The sequence below is a fragment of the Protopterus annectens genome, chromosome 8.part0 (genome assembly GCF_019279795.1).
Source record: "Protopterus annectens isolate FY-2018-M chromosome 8.part0, PAN1.0, whole genome shotgun sequence".
In the NCBI taxonomy this organism is placed as follows: Eukaryota; Metazoa; Chordata; order Ceratodontiformes; family Protopteridae; genus Protopterus; species Protopterus annectens.
The window spans coordinates 853,793,154-853,812,389 of NC_056741.1; the positions used below are offsets into that span (position 1 = coordinate 853,793,154).

At 43.6% G+C, this 19,236-nt stretch overlaps 1 protein-coding gene across 4 annotated transcripts in view; it reads right to left on the reverse strand.

Moving 5' to 3' along the window:
- The window catches only part of LOC122809111 (zinc finger protein 239-like), a 517,716-nt gene that overhangs the window by 413,851 nt on the left and 84,629 nt on the right, over positions 1–19,236 (reverse strand). For 2 of the 4 annotated variants that reach the window (XM_044080353.1, XM_044080352.1), the window contains one exon: positions 9,133–9,255. The exons of the other annotated variants lie outside the window; for them this stretch is intronic. In XM_044080353.1, the coding sequence (XP_043936288.1) occupies positions 9,133–9,255 (123 nt within the window). The remainder of the gene's footprint in view (positions 1–9,132; positions 9,256–19,236) is intronic. 4 annotated transcript variants of the gene reach the window in all.

The following is a 19,236-nucleotide window of genomic DNA, read 5'->3' on the forward strand; positions in this document are numbered from 1 at the left end:
ATGTCAGCACCCTGACAGAAAAAAAAAACACACAAAAGAAAAAAAAAAACACATACATGGGGAATGAAGGCAGGGTGCAGCTACAACAGCAGTGATCATTATGGTAAGTTCAGCTTACACAACTGTACTATGTTCATCATAGTGATTACTGCTGCAGTAGCCTCAACTCTATGGGTAAATTACCACAGCTAACTACATTTGGAAGGTGGAAGGAAATGAGTCCAGAAGGCCCTGGAGAATGGACCTAGCAAAGCTTGATATGGATCTAGAGAAGAAATCAAGCTTATAGTACTTTGTAAAAGTATGTAGAAAGGATCAAGCAGCAGCTTCTTTCTGGAATATATCTACAATCCAACCCTTTCTAAAAAGTCATAGAAAAAGTCAAGGCCCTGGCAGAAGGGGCCTTTACCCTGCCTGTAATTATTATCGGAGTTGTTATTGTGAATATAACAAAAAGTAATTGTCTTACACAACCATTTGGAAATAGTCTGTTTTGACACAGGTTGTACCCTCTTCATACCTCCATAAGAAATGAACAATTGATCCGATGATCTGAAAGATTTATTTCTGTCAAGATAGTACCAGAGTTGTTTCTGGGCATCCAAGGTATGTAGTATCCTTTCGCCCTCATTCTTAGGCTCAGGAAGCAAAATGGAGAGACGGATAGTTTAGCTTAAAGTAAACTTGGATACCACTTGAGGCATAAAGAAGGATTAGTTCTCAAAGAAACCCTGCCCCTATGTAAAATGAGATAGGTTGACTCACGATAAAAGGTTGCAACTCGGATATCTTTCTTGCAGGGGTCACAGCAATCAGTAAAACCATTTCCATGTAAAGCACCTTAAGTCAGAGCCACATTAGCTGGTTCAAATGTAGCAAGGGTTAGCTTCTCTCAGGCAGAGTAAGATCCCCAGGAACGGGCACAGCAGTCTGCCACAAAAGGGAAACCCTTCTCTGTTCCCTCTCCCATGACTGATAACAGTCTGTGTCAGTTGCCCACTAAGGGGACCCCAAAAGTCACAGAGGACATGGTTAAACCCCAGTCCACAGTAGCTGTAGATGCTATACAATGTACAGTTGTGTACACTTACCATAAATGTAGATGTTAGAGTGTATTCACTGTTGCAGTCATTACATTTGAGTAATTTGCTGGCAGATTGCCCTCAGTCAGCCTGAATTCCAAAGTCTTGGGTCCAGCGTCGGTTGCTGTCTTCTCTTCCATGACGACAGTTCGTCAGGGGTATAAAACATGCAGCCAGCCAATGCCATTTTCTTTAGTTTTTTTTGCCCCTGATGTCAGGTGCCCCCAAAAAGGTAGCAAAAAAATATATATATATGTATATACATGCATCAATATAAACTTTACCTTCATCTACAAGCAAATACACCACATAGGTTGTAGAAGGTAGAGAAGGAAAAATAAACTCCAGAATGACAGGAGGGTGGCGGGAGGGTAACCTGGACTGCAACAGTGAATACACTCTAACATCTACATTTATGATAAGTGTACACAACTGTACTATGTTCTTCGTGTTTCACTGTTGCAGTCATTACATTTGGGTAGAATCCCAAAGCTATGGTTGGGAGGCTGGAGCTAAACAGCATTAGGTGCGGCTATAAGGCCCTGCAGCACTGCAGTGGCAAAGCCTGCCCTGGACTTAGAGTAGAGAAGCAAACGATAATGCTTTGTGAAGGTATGAACAGAACTCCAAGAAGCAGCCTCTAGAATGTCCTTGGTTGGTACTCCTCTGAGAAAGGCTGCTGAAGTAGCTGCAGCTCTGGTGGAATGAGACCTAATGCCCTTGGGCACAGGTTTTCCATGGTGCAAGTAGCAGAAACGGATGCAGTAGCTTATCCACTTTGAAATTGTCTGCTTTGAAATAGCCTTTCCTTCTGATCCTGCAGCATATGACACTAGTCATTTCTCAGTTTTTCTTAGAGCTTTAGTCCTGCTCAAGTAGAATCTTAGCTGTCTGTGTATGTCCAAGGAATGCAGAATTTTATTCCCCTTGTTCTGCAGATTTGGATAAAAAGTTGGCAGATGAATTGTTTGGTTAAGAGCCACACTGGAAACTACTTTAGGCGTAAAAGTCGGATTTGTTCTCAGAGATACCCTGTCTGGGTAAAATATGATAAAAGGCTCTACAGCCACGAGGGCCTGTAGCTCTTTCTTGCTGAAGTAATTGCTAGTAGCAGAGCTGTTTTCCATGATAAGAACTTTATATCAGCGGTAGCAGCTGGTTCAAATGGAGGCAGGGTGAGCTTTTCCAACACATAATTGAGGTCCCATGCAGGTAATGGTGATCTTCTAGGAGGCCTTAAATTTTTGGCTCCCCTGAGATGCTACTTTAGTAAAGGATGAGAAAAGATTGGTGGCTCTGTATTGTAATGAGCCGAAATGGCAGAGGCATGGATTTTGATTGATGAGAAAGATAGGCCTTTGTCAAGCATCTCAGTTAAGTATTTTAATATCTGAGGAATATTTGGTTCTGCTGTATCCGTTCCTTGTGCTTGATTCCACACACAGAATCTCTTCCACTTGTCAGCATAAGATTTTCTAGTACTAGGCCTTCTGGATTCCAAAATGGCATCCATCACAGCTTTACTGAGAGGTGTTGTTTGTATAGCTACATGACCAGCCATGCTGCCAGGTTCAATGTCTGTAGTTGATTGTGCAGGATCTGATTGTTTTGCTGGGACAGTAGTTGAGGTCTATGAGGTAAGGTCCAAGCTGGGTATTGAGAAGTTCCTTAGGATTGGGTACCAGTACTGGCGGGGCCAGTCCGGGGCAATTAGTATAATCTTTGGTTTCTCTTGTCTGACTTTTAGGAGGACCTTGGGGAGAAGAGGCAGAGGAGGAAAGGTGTAAACTGATAGGTTTTTCCAACTGAAGGATAGGGCGTCCACTTTCCATGCTTGTGTGTGATAAGTCCTTGCGCAGAATCTTTTCAATTGATAATTTTGAGGAGAGGCAAACAGATCTATGTCTGGGATCCCCCACTTCTCTGTTATCATGTTGAAGGCTTGTGGATTTAGTTTCCACTCGTGAGGATCCAGAAGGTTTCTGCTTAAATCGTCTGCCAGTGTATTTTGTTTTCCTGGCAGGAATTGAGCTTGAAGACGTATTTGGTAGGTCAAAGCTGTGTCCCACAGTGCCATGGCTAATCTGCAAAGGGGGTATGAGTGTGTGCCCCCTTGCTTGTTTATATACCACATGACTGTGTTGTCAGTCTTTATCGGTAGTTGTCCTGAATGAAGTAAGTCCTTGAATGCTGTTAGGGCATTTTGAACTGCTAGCATCTCTTTCTGTTTGATATGCAGATGCATTTGTTTTGGGGTACATATGCCCTAAATGCATCTTCCTGCCATGTGGGCCCCCCAGACATAATCTGATGCGTCTGTTGTTAAGGTTTGGCTGGCAGGGGGGAGAGTGAAAGACCGTCCCATGTTCTGGTGACATGTCTCTGCCCACCAAAGAAACCCCTGTTGTAGGCAGGGAATGAAAGTGATCATTGTTTGCAGACTGTGACACTGTTGACTCCATAAACTTTTTAGATACCACTGTAGTTTCCTCATATGCAGTTTTGCATATGGAATTAGTAGAATGCAGGATGCCATGAACCCCAAAGCCTGCAGAATTTGTCTTGCAGATAGATAACTGGGTTTTTGTTGCCATCTGTTTGAAGTAAAATAGTCAGTTGCCTTTGTTTGTCTGGTGTAAGGTAAGCCATCTGGGCAGTTGTATTCAAGCTTGCACCCAGGAATGTTATCTTTTGAGAGTGTACCAGTTGTGATTTCTTTCTGTTTATTGTGTACCCTAGGCATGTTAGAAGCCTTTTTACAAAAGCCAGATGTTGAAGAAGAATGTCCTTGTTTTCTGCTTGAATGAGACAGTTGTCCAAGTAAGGATATATTTGTACACTTCTTTGTCTGCAAAATGCAATTACTAGTGCCAGGCACTTTGTAAAGACCCTGAGCGCAGTAGATAAGCCAAAGGGCAGTGCAGAGAATTGGTAATGCATGAAACCAGCCTTGAAACGGAGGTATCTTCTGCACGATTCCCTTATTGGGATATGCAGGTATGCCCAAGTCTAGAGTCACTAACCAAGCATTCTTGCCCAGCATGGGCAGAAGCTGTTGTAAAGTCAGCATTTTGAATTTTGGGATGTCCAAGAATGTGTTCAAAATCAATAAATCCAGTATCGGACACCGTGCATTGTCTTTTCTGGGTACCAGGAACAGTCTTGAATAAAGCCCTTGCCCTTTTTCCTGTTCTGGTACTGGTTGAATAGCCCCCATATCCATGAGGGACGTAACTTGTTCCTGTGCCTCTGCCCATTGATTTTGTGGCAGACCTGGCCAACCGTTTGGAATTGGCAAGGTATGGAAGTGAAATCTGTACTCCTGGGATACTATGTTTAATACCCACTTGTCCTGGGTTATTAACTGCCAATTTTGAGCATGAAGTGCTAATTTGCCCCCCAAGGGGGCTGCCAAAAAGATAAGTGCTTGGTGATGGCAGAGGGAAGTCACTGAGACTGCTTACTGTAGGGTTGTGCTTTGTTTCCTCCAGATATGGAGGTAGAGGCACCCCATTGCTTTGACCTGTAAGAACCTTGTGATTGGTATCTAGAGCCTTTTGAGTGCCTGGATTTGCCTTGTGAGGCTCTGCTGGACACAGGAAAGGATCAATTTTTTTGTACGCCAGTGTCTACTGAATCTGGGTGGCTGCACTTGTAAGAAATCTTTTACAGTTTGCATAGATTTAGCTTTATCTTCCATTTTCTTTAAAACCTCTTCTGCCTTATTACCAAATAGAGTATCATGCTGTAAAGGTGCATCCAACAATTTAGCTTTAACATGATCAGGCATGTTTTGCTCCTTGAGCCAGGCATGCCTTCTAATCACAGATCCAGTAACTGCGGCCCTGGAAGAGGCCTCCAAGGAATCAAAACCACATTGCAAAGCATGCTTTCCAACCTGTTCTGCACCATGCAATAATTCCTGTAATTCTTTGTTTTCCACACATTCAAAAATCAACAATTTTCCGTTTCAATAATCCCATAACATGCTGTTGATATTTAAGCATATGAAACTGGCAGTTTAAGGCCCTAACTGCCAAGGTCGCAGACGTATAAACCTTCTTTCCCCATCTATTCAGCGCCCGGGAATCTCCATCAGCGGGGGTAGGATTCTTGGCTGTAGAGGCCTTTTCACCTTTGGTTCCCTGTGAGATAGTTTCAGGATCAGCAGCAGGATTTTTGAATAAAAAATTGTGGGAGTCAGGAACCCTGTAATATCTGTCTGGCTTACTAGGAGCCGGAGGTAGGGAATCAGGAGCCATGCTAGATTCCAAAAAACACATCATCTACAATGTCTAATACAGGAGGTATAATGCTGATGAAGGAGGAGGAAATCCCTAAGCCTCTTTTTTGACAACGAGAAATCCTGACTCTCCCAATGAAAATGTTCCCTTAAAGTATGCAAGGTTTCTCCAAAAGAATAATCTTCAGGAGGAGATGCAGATGGGATGGATTCTTCTGCATCTGAATCCTCAAGGGTGGTATAGAAAATTCCTGATCAGAAGAGGAGTCAGAAGAAATAGAAACTTGATCTGAAGATTCATAATCAGTGTCTTGCCTAGGCCTCTTATCAGGAGGGGGTTGGGAACCCCCCTGATTAAGGTAATTAAGTCCTCAGCCATTTTGATCATCTGTTTTTTAGGCATAGGCTCATGCGTCGTTTTTTTAGCCTTTGAAGTTGTTTTTTGAAGATGGCGTCGGTTTTATATAGAAATGTTGAGGCCTGAAAACACCCTCAGAAGCCACTGCCTGTTCAGCGGCTCCAGACCCATACGAGGAAGAGACATCCGTGGGTACAATACTCTGACAATCTCGCAGCATACCGGACTCCGCATGGGTCTCAGTAGAGGCCTGCGACTCAAAAGTAGCAGGTATCAGGGGCTGCAAAAGCACCTCACTGTGTACTGGCGACTGGCTTAGGAGAAGCTTCGTCATCGGTTTTGGACCTCGACTGTCTCTGTCCTTTTCTTTGCGTTTTTTCTGAACTCCGGTAGTCGAATTGCTATCCGATGACATTTCAGGGTAATTAAATCTGTTTCCAAAATATTTTGAAGCAAAGATATACCGATGCTTAATAGTGCGTTGGTTAAATCTAGCACAAAACCGACAGCAAGGCACGTTATGATCTGGGCCTAGGCAAGGACTACAGTACAAATGAAAATCCTTATAAGGTATTTGCTTCCCACAAGTAATGCAATTATTAACTTTTACTGACATCGGTAAGGAGCAAGAAAAAGTTTACCCAACGGGGTACTTAGCTTTAATTGAAGACTTTGGTTCTGAAACTCGAATGCGAAAATTTCAGGAGTCAGCCGATCGGCACTTGCGAACTGATTCTGCTTCGGGCACCGCGCGGCAAGAAAGACTGAAGAAAATGGCATCGGCTGCATGTTTTATACCCCCGACAACCTGACATCATGGAAGAGGAGACAGCAACCGACGCAGGACCCAAGACTTTGATATTCAGGCCAACTGAGGGCAACCTGCCAGCAGATTACCTAAATGTAATGACTGCAACAGTGAAACACGAAGAACATCTAATGTGAGGTTCCATGACTCTATAGGCTGTCTGACAGGGGGCCTGATGCGTGAAACTCCTTTGAGAAAGGTTTTACATAAACGTAGTGAGATAAGAGGTGTACCGTCCAGCCATTATGGTAATTCGAAACTGCAGCCAGATGTACTCGTATGGTTGAGGCTGCGGCATCCTCCTCAAAAAACATAGACAAGTATTGCAAAACTGCTGTGACCGGAGCTAGATATGGATCTAGCATGTTATCCTTTGACCAGAGACAGAACCTTTTCCATTTGCCTTGATACTGTCGTCTGGTGGATGGTTTATGAGAGGCCAGGATAATATCTCAAACAGGTGAGGTGAGATGAGCCTGCCTGGCAATTAACGGAAGTGGAGAAACCAAGCTGTCAGCTTGAGACTGTACAGATTTGGGTGACTCAACCCTTGGGGGTGAGCAATCAGGTCTCACAGAGGGTCCAGAACCCACGGCGGGCATACCACATGAGGACGAAGGAAGGGGAACCAAACTTGTCGAGGCCAAAAGGGGGCTATGAGGATCACTTTGCATTTCAACCGATGAGCTTTATTTAGGAACTGTGGGATCAGAAGAATGGAGGGATAACCAATCCACCTGCAGTAGCAGGTATTTTTGGTTTACCTAAAATTCACAAGTCTTTAGTGGATCCACGTTTTAGACCAATAGTAGATTCTAATAGGTCAAAAACTCACTACATAAGTAACTTTACTGATGTGTTATTAAAAGAGTCTGTACAAAAAGTGCCCCATATTTGTAGGGATTCATGGCAGTTTTTATCCAAAATTAATGAATTAGATTTTCTTGAAAACTCTATTTTTGTTACCTTGGATGTAAATAACCTTTGGAAGCTGGTCAATATTATATCCTTGGCAGGATATAACCTATATAGCTAAGTATACTGCAGCAGTGATCAATATGATGACCATTTGGTATGGATGCTCATTGGCTGATGGAGGTTAGGAAGCAACCTTTTTTTTTTTTTTTTTTTAAACGTTTGCACTTTCGAGTTGCCTTACTGGACTAGCTCACATATCATGATATCAAATACTAAACAAATCCATTTAAAATAAAGGGACAAACAGCAATGAAAAAAGGAATGCAGAAGACGATGCATGCTGGTAGTAAGTCTGACGGGCACAGAGTAATAATTAACAAGTGTTGACAATTAGGGTGGCTTTTATGGGATTTCACCACAGATGAAATCAACTAAAAGTCAGAATAAACAAATTATGTACAAGTATTAAATGATTTCTATCCACAATAATGCACAGCATTTACAAAATCATGTACTTAAATGTAAAAACGAACAGCACCTCCGAGACAATATAAATGCTGTTACAGTTAAGATATATGGAAACGTGGAGGTAACATATGTATTGCAAAACTGGATAGTATTCTCTCATACTTCCAATCATTTACATGTTCATAATGTTTAACGAACAGCAATAAAAAAGATTAAAACAAATCTTGATGAAGAGGACAGAAGAGGATGGGCCAGGTCGTAAAAGGACTTCACCAAAAACAATGTTTCCTTCAATGAAAAGTCACACTATGGAAGGTCCTTGACCCTCTCAGATTTCATCATGAGAGCTCAAAAGGTGAAGAAGGCGGCCTGTTTCTAACAGTCTCCCTGTGGTAGACCTGCTTTCCTCCCAGACAAGCAGCTCAAGAATACATGCAGGCAAACAAGTATACCTTAGTACAAATACACAAAGCAAGTTAAGAACAATGATCATCGGCCTCTGCTACTGAAATGTACTCTCCTGCACACTTAATAACATGCCTTTCTGTCAAAGACAATTTCATCAAAGGAAGTTCTACCATAGCAAATAAAAGTAATGACAGTTTAGCATTTTTTAGTTGAAACTGTCATTAAGTGTCACATTAGTTTAGATGGATTTCTTTTAGGGTTACAGATGGTGTACTCTTACTGCACTTACTTAAATTGTGGCTGCAGTTTAACTTCTGCAGTGCAGGTACTGCAAATCTGCAGACAAGGAAAATGTTGAATTTTTGAGGGACTGGGTCTCTGCCCTTTGTGGCTGTGTAGCCACACAGTTATGGGGATGCAAGCGGGTATATGCCTCCCCCACTGCAGAAAACATTTTGCTAGTTTTACTAATTTTTGTGCAGGGTTTCACTGATGTGCAATCTGCATAGGTTTCTACACAGAGTATGCCTTGGTTTCTCATTTACAGAACTTCTGTGCTGTAATATGCATCCCTTCCCCGCTCCTATTCAGCTAGTTCTTTCCATGCACTTGACCAAACTGAAAAGGCAAAAAAAAGCAAGTGCGAGGCCCAGGTAGAATTATAAAATCAGTTGGGCCACACAACCTTAATCAGTGAGCTGAAATCAGCTTGAGGCAGAGAAAAGGCAGCTGACTTCCTCAGAATTAATCTGCTCTCTCCTGTTATATTCAATGAATTTTCACACGTACATTGACTTACTGTATAACCAAACTGTTGCTTCCCAATAAATTGCTGGTGCCTACTTACCAACAATGGTTGTGTCTATAAAAAGGTCATCTTCGTCCTCCTCCTCTTCCTCATCTGCCTCCTCCTCATCATCTTCATCCTCTTCCTTCACAACACATATCTTGAGATCCTGGCACTCATAACCTGTACATTTACAAACAAAAGAACACCTCCCTTATGAGGACAATATTTAGGAAAAAAAGTCAATACTGTCCCCCCAACCATTCATAAAGCTGAAAGATGTATTACTTTTCTTCCTGTATATTAATTTACTGCCTTTACTCCATTCACTGTTATTAACCATTATTTATACATCTATGTCTCATCTGCCCCCTTTCTGTATGCATGTACAGATAAAATCAGTAAATGTTCTAGTAAACATGCTGATCATACTGGGAGGGTAGAGGGTGCTCTCTTAAAATGATAAAACTAAAAACTGCCCTCATTTCTGTACCCTCTCACCCACTAGTGACACTCTGCTGTACATACATCTTTAACTACCTTTTACAGCTTACGTATAAAATGTCTGATTTAGCTCCGAGTACTAACCCCTACAAGAACAGTAGAAAAGCTTAGCTAGACAGAAAAACAAAATAGTAAAATGCTGGACAACAAGTTTAGGGGAGAGATTTATGAGATACTCAGGATGTGAAGCTCCAGTTTGTTTCAGGGAGCTCCGAGATGGCAAAGAATGTGGGGTACAAAGAAGAATGGCACACTTCATAGTAGAATGCTAGAGATAGTAGTGGACTAGCTAGTCAGACATAAAAGAATATTGTTGGTTTGGAGAAGAGGAGATAGCAAGAGGCCTGCAAAAAGGACTGGGTAAGAAAACATCTACAAATATTATTAAAACATGGATAAATGTTATTAGAGAAGTGCAAACAACTGAGATAGCACAGGCTAAAATGAAGGAAGGAAGTGGGAGATTCAGCCTGAAGGAAACCAGGTTGGAAGGATGGATGCAAAATGTAGTGGCAAGTGATAATACAGAGATGCAGCCAGAGCTGTCCAGCAGGAATCAAAACTACAATGTGACAAGAGAGAAGGGGCATGGACAATCAGCCAAATTAGAAGCAAAACAAAAGAGATGGAACAATAGTGAAATCTTGTTGGAAGAGTGCAGGAGGGAAGGAGAAGAACTTTTATTCATCACAAAGTAGGAGGCAACAAGCACAGACAGATAAAACATGATCAGAATGATGGAAGTGGAGAGAGATATGTTGCAGATAACAGCAGAAGTAATACAGAGAAAGAAAAGTACAGTTGTGTACACTTACCATAAATGTAGATGTCCGAGTGTATTCACTGTTGCAGTCATTACATTTGGGTTATCTGTTTGCAAGTAGCCCTCAGTCCGCCTGATTATCAAAGTCTTGGGTCCTGCGTCGGTTACAGTCTCATCTTCCATAACGTCAGGTAGTCAGGGATATAAAGCATGCAGCTGATGCCATAACATCAATTTTTCTTGCCCCAGATGTCAGGTGCCCCCATAATGGGAAAAAATTAAAAATAAGGTTATACCTCCAACAAAAAGCAAATACACCAGAAAGCTTAAGTATAGTAAACAAAGAGACAGATACAGCCAATAGAAGTCAGGGGTCTGGAGGGAGGGTAACCAGGACTGCAACAGTGAATACACTCGAACATCTACATGTATGGTAAGTGCACACAACTGTACTATGTTCTTCGTGTTTCACTGTTGCAGTCATTACATTTGGGTAGATTCCCAAAGCTAAGGAAGGGAGGAGGTAGTTATTGAGCATTAGGACTAGCTATTAAGCCCTGCAAGACTGCAGTGGCAAAACCAGCTCTGGATTTAGAAAAGAAGTGGTAATGCTTGGTGAAGGTATGTACCGAACTCCAGGTAGCAGCTTCTAGGATGTCCCTGGCAGGAACACCTCTGAGAAAGGCTGTAGAAGTAGATGCAGCCCTGGTGGAATGGGGTCTTATCCTCTGTGGGGTAGGTTTTCCATGGTGCTTACAGCAGAAAAGAAAGCAACGGCCTATCCACTTAGAAATTGTTTGCTTTGAAATGGCCTTCTCCTCTGCCCCTGCAGCAAAGGCAACTAGCAGCTGTTCAGATTTCCTGAGAGGCTTGGTCTTGTCCAAGTAAAATCTAAGTTGTCTGTGCACGTCCAAGGAGTGCAGTATTCATTAGCCTTTGTTCTGTAGATTAGAAAAGAAGGTTGGCAAATGAATGGACTGATTAAGGGCCACACTGGATACCACCTTGGGCATAAAGGAAGGATTGGTCCTGAGGGACACCCTGTCCGCATGAAAGATGATGAAAGGCTCCACTGCCATGAGGGCCTATAATTCTGACACCCTTCTTGCTGAAGTGATTGCTAGAAGGAAGGCTGTTTTCCAAGAAAGGAATTTTAACTCCACAGTTGCAGCTGGCTCAAAAGGAAGTAGAGTGAGCTTTTCCAATGCAAAGTTACGGTCCCAGGGCAGGAGTAGGGGCTCTCCTGGGTGGCCTTAAATTTCTGGCCCCTCTGAGGAATTGTTTCAGTAGGGGGTGAGAGAAGAAGGGTGGCTCAGTATTATAATGTGTTGAAATGGCTGAGGCATGAATTTTAATGGAAGAGAAGGAAAGGCACTTGTGAAGAATCTCTGTTAAGTATTGAAGAATATGCGATAAACTGGGCACTGTTGTGCCCATCTTCTCAGACTGGCTCCAGGAACTGAATCTTTACCACTTTTCAGCATAGGATTTTCTACTACTAGGCCTCCTTGCCTCCAGGATGACATCCAGCACTTGTTTGCTGAGGGATGGTATAGGAGAACTCAGGTAATTAGCCAGGCTGCCAGGTTCAGGGTTTGAAGCTGGGGGGTACAGAATCTGTCCCTCCTGCTGGGACAGTAGGGAAGGAATCTGAGGCAGGTGCCATGGTTTCAGTAGTGACATACTGCGCAAGAGGGGGTACCAGTGTTGGTGTGACCAGTCTGGTGCAATGAGTATTGTCCTTGGATTGTCCTGTTTGATTTTTAGTAAAACGTTCGAGAGAAGAGGCAGAGGGGGAAAGGCACAAACTGAGAGGCTTTCCCAGGTAAAGGACAGGGCATCCACTTTCCAAGCTTGGCTGTGGGGAGTCCTTGTGCAGAATTTGTCCAACTGGTAGTTCTGTTCTGAGGGGAGGCAAACAGGTCCATCTCTGGGCACCCCCCATTTGTTTCTCAGAATGTTGAATATCTTTGGCTCCAGTTTCTATTAGTGTGGGTCCATGAGATTTCTACTTAGGTCATCTGCCAGTGTATTTAGCTTGCCTGGCTGGAATTGAGCTTGTAGGTGCACTTGGCAGCTCAAGGCTGTGTTCCACAGAGCCATGGCTAGTCTGCAGAGGAAGTATGAGTGGGTTCCCCCCTGCTTGCTTATGTACCACGTAACAGTGGTATTCATAGGTAGGTACTAGGCTATCTGCCCGAAGGCATTTTAAGCCTAGCCAAAATGTCTTGGCTTTCGCCACCCCCTAGATTAGTTCCCCGCGCCTCTGTCCAGCAGAGCCACTGAAGTGATCCCCAGGGTAAACTTTCCGTTTCCCATCCACTCGTCAAGGTTTCTCTTGAAGAGTGCTAGTGAGGACCTCTGCCTAATGTAGATTGGAATCTTGTTCCAAAGCATGGGAAGTCTCTGGGACAGGAATCTATCCCTCCAGCATGTCCTATTTATTGTTGTGGTGAGGTTTAGATCCTAGGCGTGGGTCGAGGGGATAAGGTTTTCTTTAGGTGGAGCATGTCCATCAATTCTGGGTTGGACATGGCCTTATATGTCAGGCAGAAATCACCTCTGAGCAGGTGGTATGCAACAGAGTACAGCTAGAGTTTCTTCAGTCGAGTTGCATAGGGCATCTGTTTGAGGCCAGTGATCCTCTTGGTGAGGTACTTCTTTGGTCTTTCCAGCTGCTGCAGGTGGCTTGTAAGGTACATCCCAAATAGGGCATTGCACTCTATGATCAGTCTGATGAGTGATGAGTAGAGGGGCACAATGACCTCTTTTGATCTGGATGCAAACCCCTTTGTGATTAAGGTGGGCAACATAGAAGGATTTTCTAACCACTTTGGCAATGTGATTATCAAAGGAGAGATTACTATCTACTTGGATCCCCAGATCCCTTATTACACTTTCCGTATTTAGGGGACTACCACCTATGTGGTAGTTTGTGGGTACTCTGTTATTTTCAAAGGGAATAACTATGCACTTTTTGGCATTTAGCTTGAGGCCATGATTTTGACACCAGGTATCCATCACGGAGAGACCCTTTTGGAGAATGTCTGCGTCAGCCAGTGAGTCAATTATAGCCCCTAGTTTGCAGTCGTCTGCGAACTTGGTCAGCCACAGTCCTCCTGTGCTTGTCTGTAACTCGGAGAAGTATATGCCGAACATGAGGAGTCCTAGGACTGAGCCCTGGGGAATGCCACTTGTAACCGGTTTAGAGTCAGACCAAGCTCCCACAACTCTCACCATGTGGGTTCTGTCCGTGAGCCAATTGGCAACCCATCTTGTGACATAGGGCTTTATGTTCAGGCTGGTGAGCTTGTCTATAATACCAGAATGGGGAATGGTGTCAAAGCCTTTGCAAGGTCTAGGTAGGCTATGTGTACCACCTTTCCCTCGTCGATATCCTTGGTAACAGTCTCAAAGAAGTCCACCAAGTTAAGGAGGCATGATCTGCCTTTAAAGCCGAACTGGGTAGGGTCCAGTGTTTGGAGGTTCCCAATGTCTCTGTTAATGAGTTCCATGATGATGCGCTCCATAACCTTGCAGACCAAGCTAGTCAGGCTTATAGGGCGACAGTTCCCGGGGTCTGTTGTGGCTCCATCTTTGTGAAGCAGAATAACTGTTGCTGTGCACCACTCTATGGGTACGTAGCCTGTGGAGAGGCTGATTTTGAACAGTGTGCTTAGGTGAGGGGTTAATTCGTCTTTGGGCTCGTGTAGGACGCAGGCTGGGACATTGTCCGGTCCCACTGATGTTGAGTTTTTGGCTTTGGAGAGGGCTATTTTAACCCGAGTGCCTGTGATTTCAGGGGCTCTACATTCAGCTAACATTTCTTTTTGATTGATATTCAGGTGCATTTGACTCGGGTTCCATTTGCCCTGAAAGCACTGCCCTGCTAAGTGAGCCCCCCATGCATAGTCTGATGCGTCTGTTGTTAGGGTTTGGGCGGTAGGGGGTAGAGTGAATGGCAGTCCCTTGTTGTGGTGACAGGCCTCTACCCACCAAATGTCTTTATACAATCATTGATTCCAGGTCCTGAGAATGTTGACACCATAGGCTTTTTAGATACCATTGTAGTTTCCTCATATGCAGTCTTGCATATGGAATTAGTAGAATACAAGAAGCCATGAACCCCAGGGCTTGCAGTATTTTCCTTGCAGATAGATGGGTCTTTGTGGCCAGTAGTTTGAAGTAGGCTGTCAAACTTGTTTCAAAGGTGTGAGGTAGGCCATCTGGGAAGCTGTATTCAAGCTTGCTCCCAGGAATACAATTTGTTGGAAGGGTACTAGGTGAGATTTCTTTTCGTTTATGATGTACCCCAGTGAGGTTAGCAGTTTCTTTACAAATGCCAGATGATTTAATAGAATGTCCTGGCTTTCTGCCTGAATTAGACAATCGTCCAGGTATGGGTACATTTGAATATTTCTTTGCCTGCAGAATGCAATAACTGGAGCTAGGCACTTTGTGAATACCCTGGGCACAGTAGATAAGCCAAAAGGCAGTGCAGAGAACTGATAGTGCATGTAAGCCTGCTCTGAAGCATAGGTATTTTCTGCAAGATTCCCTTATTGGGATAAGCAGGTAAGCTTCCTTTAAATCCAATGTTGCCAACCAGGCATTTTTGCCTAGCATGGGAAGCAGCTGATGAAGAGTTAGCATTTTGAATTTTGGGATTACCAAAAAGGTGTTTAGGATAGACAAGTCCAGGATTGGATGCCAGGTATTGTCTTTTCTGGGTACCAGGAAAAGTCTTGAGTAAAACCTTATCCCCAATTCCTCTTCTGGGACAGGCTGAATAGCGCTGATATTTAGAAGGAGAACCTGCTGTTGAGCCTCTGCCCACTGATTTGGGGGTAGGTCTGGCCAACTGTTTGGGATTGGTAAGGAGTGGAAGTGGAATCTGTATCCTTGGGAAAATATATTTAGAACCCACTTGTCTTTGGTAATGAGCTCCCAGTTTACTGCATGCAGGGCGATCTTTCCCCCTAAAGGAACAGTCAGTTGAGCAGGGCTTGGAAGGTTGAATGTTAAGTCATTGTGAAAGTTTACTATAGGGGTGTCTTACCACTTCCAGCTTTGGAAGAGGGAGCCCCTCCACTGCTTAGGCCTGTGAGTACCTTGAGACTGAAGCCTGGGTGGTCTGCTGGTCCTGGGTTTGAACTGAGAAGGCCTGGAAGAGACAGGAAAGGACCAATTCTTAGAAGGCCAGTGCCTATTAAATCTGGGAGGCTGTACTTGCAAGAAATCTTTAACAGTTTGCATAAATTTAGCTTTTTCCTCCATCTTTTTAAGTACTACTTCTGCTTTGTTGCCAAACAGGCAGTCTTGGTTTAAGGGAGCATCCAGTAATTTAGCTTTAACATGATCTGGTAAAGTTTGCTCCTTAAGCTAAGCATGCCTTCTAAGTACAGACCCAGTGACAGCAGCTCTGCAAAATGCCTCTAAGGAATCAAAACCACATTGCAATGTATGTTTACCAACTTGTTCAGCAGAATGCATTAAATCCTGTTATTTTTTTATTTTCAGCACAGTCAGGAATCAACATAATTTTCTGTTTAAGTAATCCAATAATATGCTGCTGATACTTTAACATATGAAACTAGCAGTTTAAAGCCCTAATGGCCAAAGTAGCAGAAGTGTATACCTTCTTACCCCATCTGTCCAGGGTCCTGGAATCTCTATCAGAGGGGTAGGGTTTTTGGCAGTAAGTAGCCTTAATGCATTTGGGTCCCTGTGAAATGGTCTCTGAATCCACAGTAGGATTCTTAAAGAGGAACTTGAAAGAGTCAGGTACTCTGTAATACCGGTCAGGTTTCCTGGGAGCCGGAGGTAAAGTGTCTGGGGCCAGGCAAGATTCCATGAAGGCATCATCTACAATGTCCAGTACAGGAGGGATAGCTAAAGGCTTGTGTCGAGGTAGGAGTAAGAACTCCCTAAGCCTCTTTTTGGAGTCAGAGTAATCCTGGCTTTCTCAGCGGAAATGCTCCTTAAGAGTTTCACCAAAAGAGAAATCTTCTGGAGGGGAAGCACAGGCAATGGAGTCCTCTGCATCAGAATCCTCATAGGTAGATAAGGGCAAATCCTGGTTCATCAGAAGAAACAGAAATTTCAGAATCCTGATCCGAAAAATCAGAAGGAAAATCAGTTCTAGGTCTCTTAGAGGGAGAAGGGTGGCTTCCCCTGATTAGAGTAATAAGGCCTTCAGCCATTCTTATCATTCTTTTTTAGGCATAGAGGCCTGTCCATGTGGTCTGGGCATTGGTTTTCTAGGCATGGATCAAGTTTTAGGCATTGAAGAAGAAGATGGCATCGGTTTGATATGCAAGTCAGTAGGCCTGAATACACCCTCAGAAGCTGGTGCCTGCACAGAGGCTTCGGACCCATACAAGGTAGAGACATCCGCAGGTTCCATAGTCATAGCATCTCACGACATAACGGACTCTGAATGGGTCTCCGTAGAGGCCTGCAAATCTGAAGTAGCGGGTATCAGGGGCTGCAAAAGCACCTCACTGAGTACCGGCAAACTGGCGACTAGCTTAACAGAAGTGTCGTCGGCAGATTTAGACCTATGCAGTCTGCCTCGGTCTTTATCTTTACATTTTTTCGGAATGTCAGTAGTTGGTTGGCTTACCAAAGCCATTTCTGGATACTTGATCAGAGTACCAAAATAGTTAGATGCGAAAATTAACCAATGACGAATAGTTCGGAGGACTGAATAAGGCACAAAACCGACAGCAAGGAATGCAGTACAAATTAAAATCTTTATGAGGTATTTGCTTTCCATAAGAAATACAACTGTTAACTTTTACTGACATCAGTTCAGAGCAAGAAAAAGGATCCCCAATGGGGTACTTAGCTTTTTCGAAGACTTCGGATCTGAAACTCAAAAATGAAAATTTCAGGAGTCGGCCGACCGGCACTTGCGAACTGCTTCTGCTTCGGGCACCGCAACGGCAAGAAAGATTGATGTAATGGTATCGGCTGCATGCTTTATACCCCTGACTACGTGATGTCATGGAAGATGAGACAGCAACCGACGCGGGACCCAAGACTTTGATAATCAGGCCGACTGAGGGCTACCTGCAAGCAGATAACCCAAATGTAATGACTGCAACAGTGAAACACGAAGAACATCAAAGGACAGGAAAGCTAGTATAAGGAACAGGAAGACGACGTTGGTTACTGGATACTCATGAGCAAAGGGCATCAGCAGTCTAGGCAACAGAGAAAGGAAAGACCATATTTCCATGAAATTGTTCTCAGGACTTAGACCAAGTAAAACATTGGAAGAGGTGACTAAAGAGATTCAAGTGAAGGGATGGATGAATGCTGTGGTGGAAGAAGGAACCAATTAGAGCAGACAGCTGAGGTGGCACAGAGAGATGCCAAGAAAGGAAAGAAGCATTCTCAGAAATGCTATATCTTCCAGCTCCCAGCATACAGAAGAAGGAGATGATCAGGGAGTACATCTCCCCTAAGAAAGGCTTAGGACTGCTAGGAGATGGGGGAGAACTAGCAAACAAGGCAGGTCAATGTAAGAGAAAAAGAAGTTATGCACTCACCATAACATTCCATCTGAGTAGTTATACTTAATTTTTTTGCAACCTGTGGGTATTCAGATCCATATCAGATCCAAGACAGCAACTTTACAAGCATCTGCTCTGAGCTCCAAGCTCCTCCCCTTACCCATAACACATCACCATCTCCTACTTTCCCTCAGATCGAGTTTGCCGCAACTCAAACTAGAGTAAACCACCCATGCTAATCACATGAGAAGGTTCGGGGGAAGAAGGGTAGGAAGGTTGCAGAAAGATGAAGTACAACTACTCAGATGGAAAGTTATGGTGAGTACATAACTTCTTTATCTGAAGTAGTTAACTTCATTTTAACTGCAACCTGTGGGACAGAGTCCCCAGCTACTGAACTCCTGGGAGGCCCTCATGGAAGGATATTCCTGAGCACCGCAGAGCCGAAGGATGCTCTCCCTCTGGGGATTAAATCAAACATAATGAGAAATGAAGGTATGTGACTTAGCCCAAGCTGCCGCCGCACAAATGTCATCCAATGATACCCTAGACCAGAAAGCAGCAGATGTCGCCATAAATCTGGTAGAATGAGCTTTAACAGGACCAGGCGGAGACAAGCCTTTGTCTTTGTAAATTTGTAAAATACATAGTGTAAACCAGCTAGCTAAGGAAACTTTTGAGATAGCCTTACCCAAAAAGGGCTTAGAAAAGGACACAAACAACTGATCAGACTTACGGAAGGGTTTTGTTCTGTGTAAATAAAAACAAAGTTGTCTATGAACATCTAGCAAATTCAGTTTATATTGACCCTTGTTCTGAAAATTTGGGAAGAAAATGGGCAGGTTAATTGTTTGATTAATGTTTGATTTAGAAGCCACTTTTGGTAAGAAAGAAGGGTTTGTAAGGATAGAAACCCTGTCCTTGTAGGAGATCAAGTAAGGGGGCATGGCAGAAAAGGCTTGAAGCTCAGAAACCCTCCTAGCCAATGTAATGGCCACTAGGAAGGCTGTCTTCCAGGATAAGAACTTCAAATCTGCTGATGCTGCAGGTTCAAAGGGGGAGCAACTAAGGCCTGCAGAACCAAGGTAAGTTCCCAAGGAGGAACAGGGCTCTTAACTGGAGGAAGTAAAAGAAAGGTGCCTTTAAGAAAAGCTTTACACAATCTAGATGAGGCCAGGGCATTCCTGTTTTGCAGACATGGAAATCTGAAATAGCTGTCAGTTGCACTTTCACAGTGGAAGAACTGGCCCCTTGCTGGAAAATGCTGGCTAAGAAATCCAGTACCGCAGAGACAGGAGCCGTAAAAGGATCCAGCTTTCTCTGAGAAGCCCAAATACAAAATTGTTTCCATTTACTATGGTAAACCTTCCTAGTGGA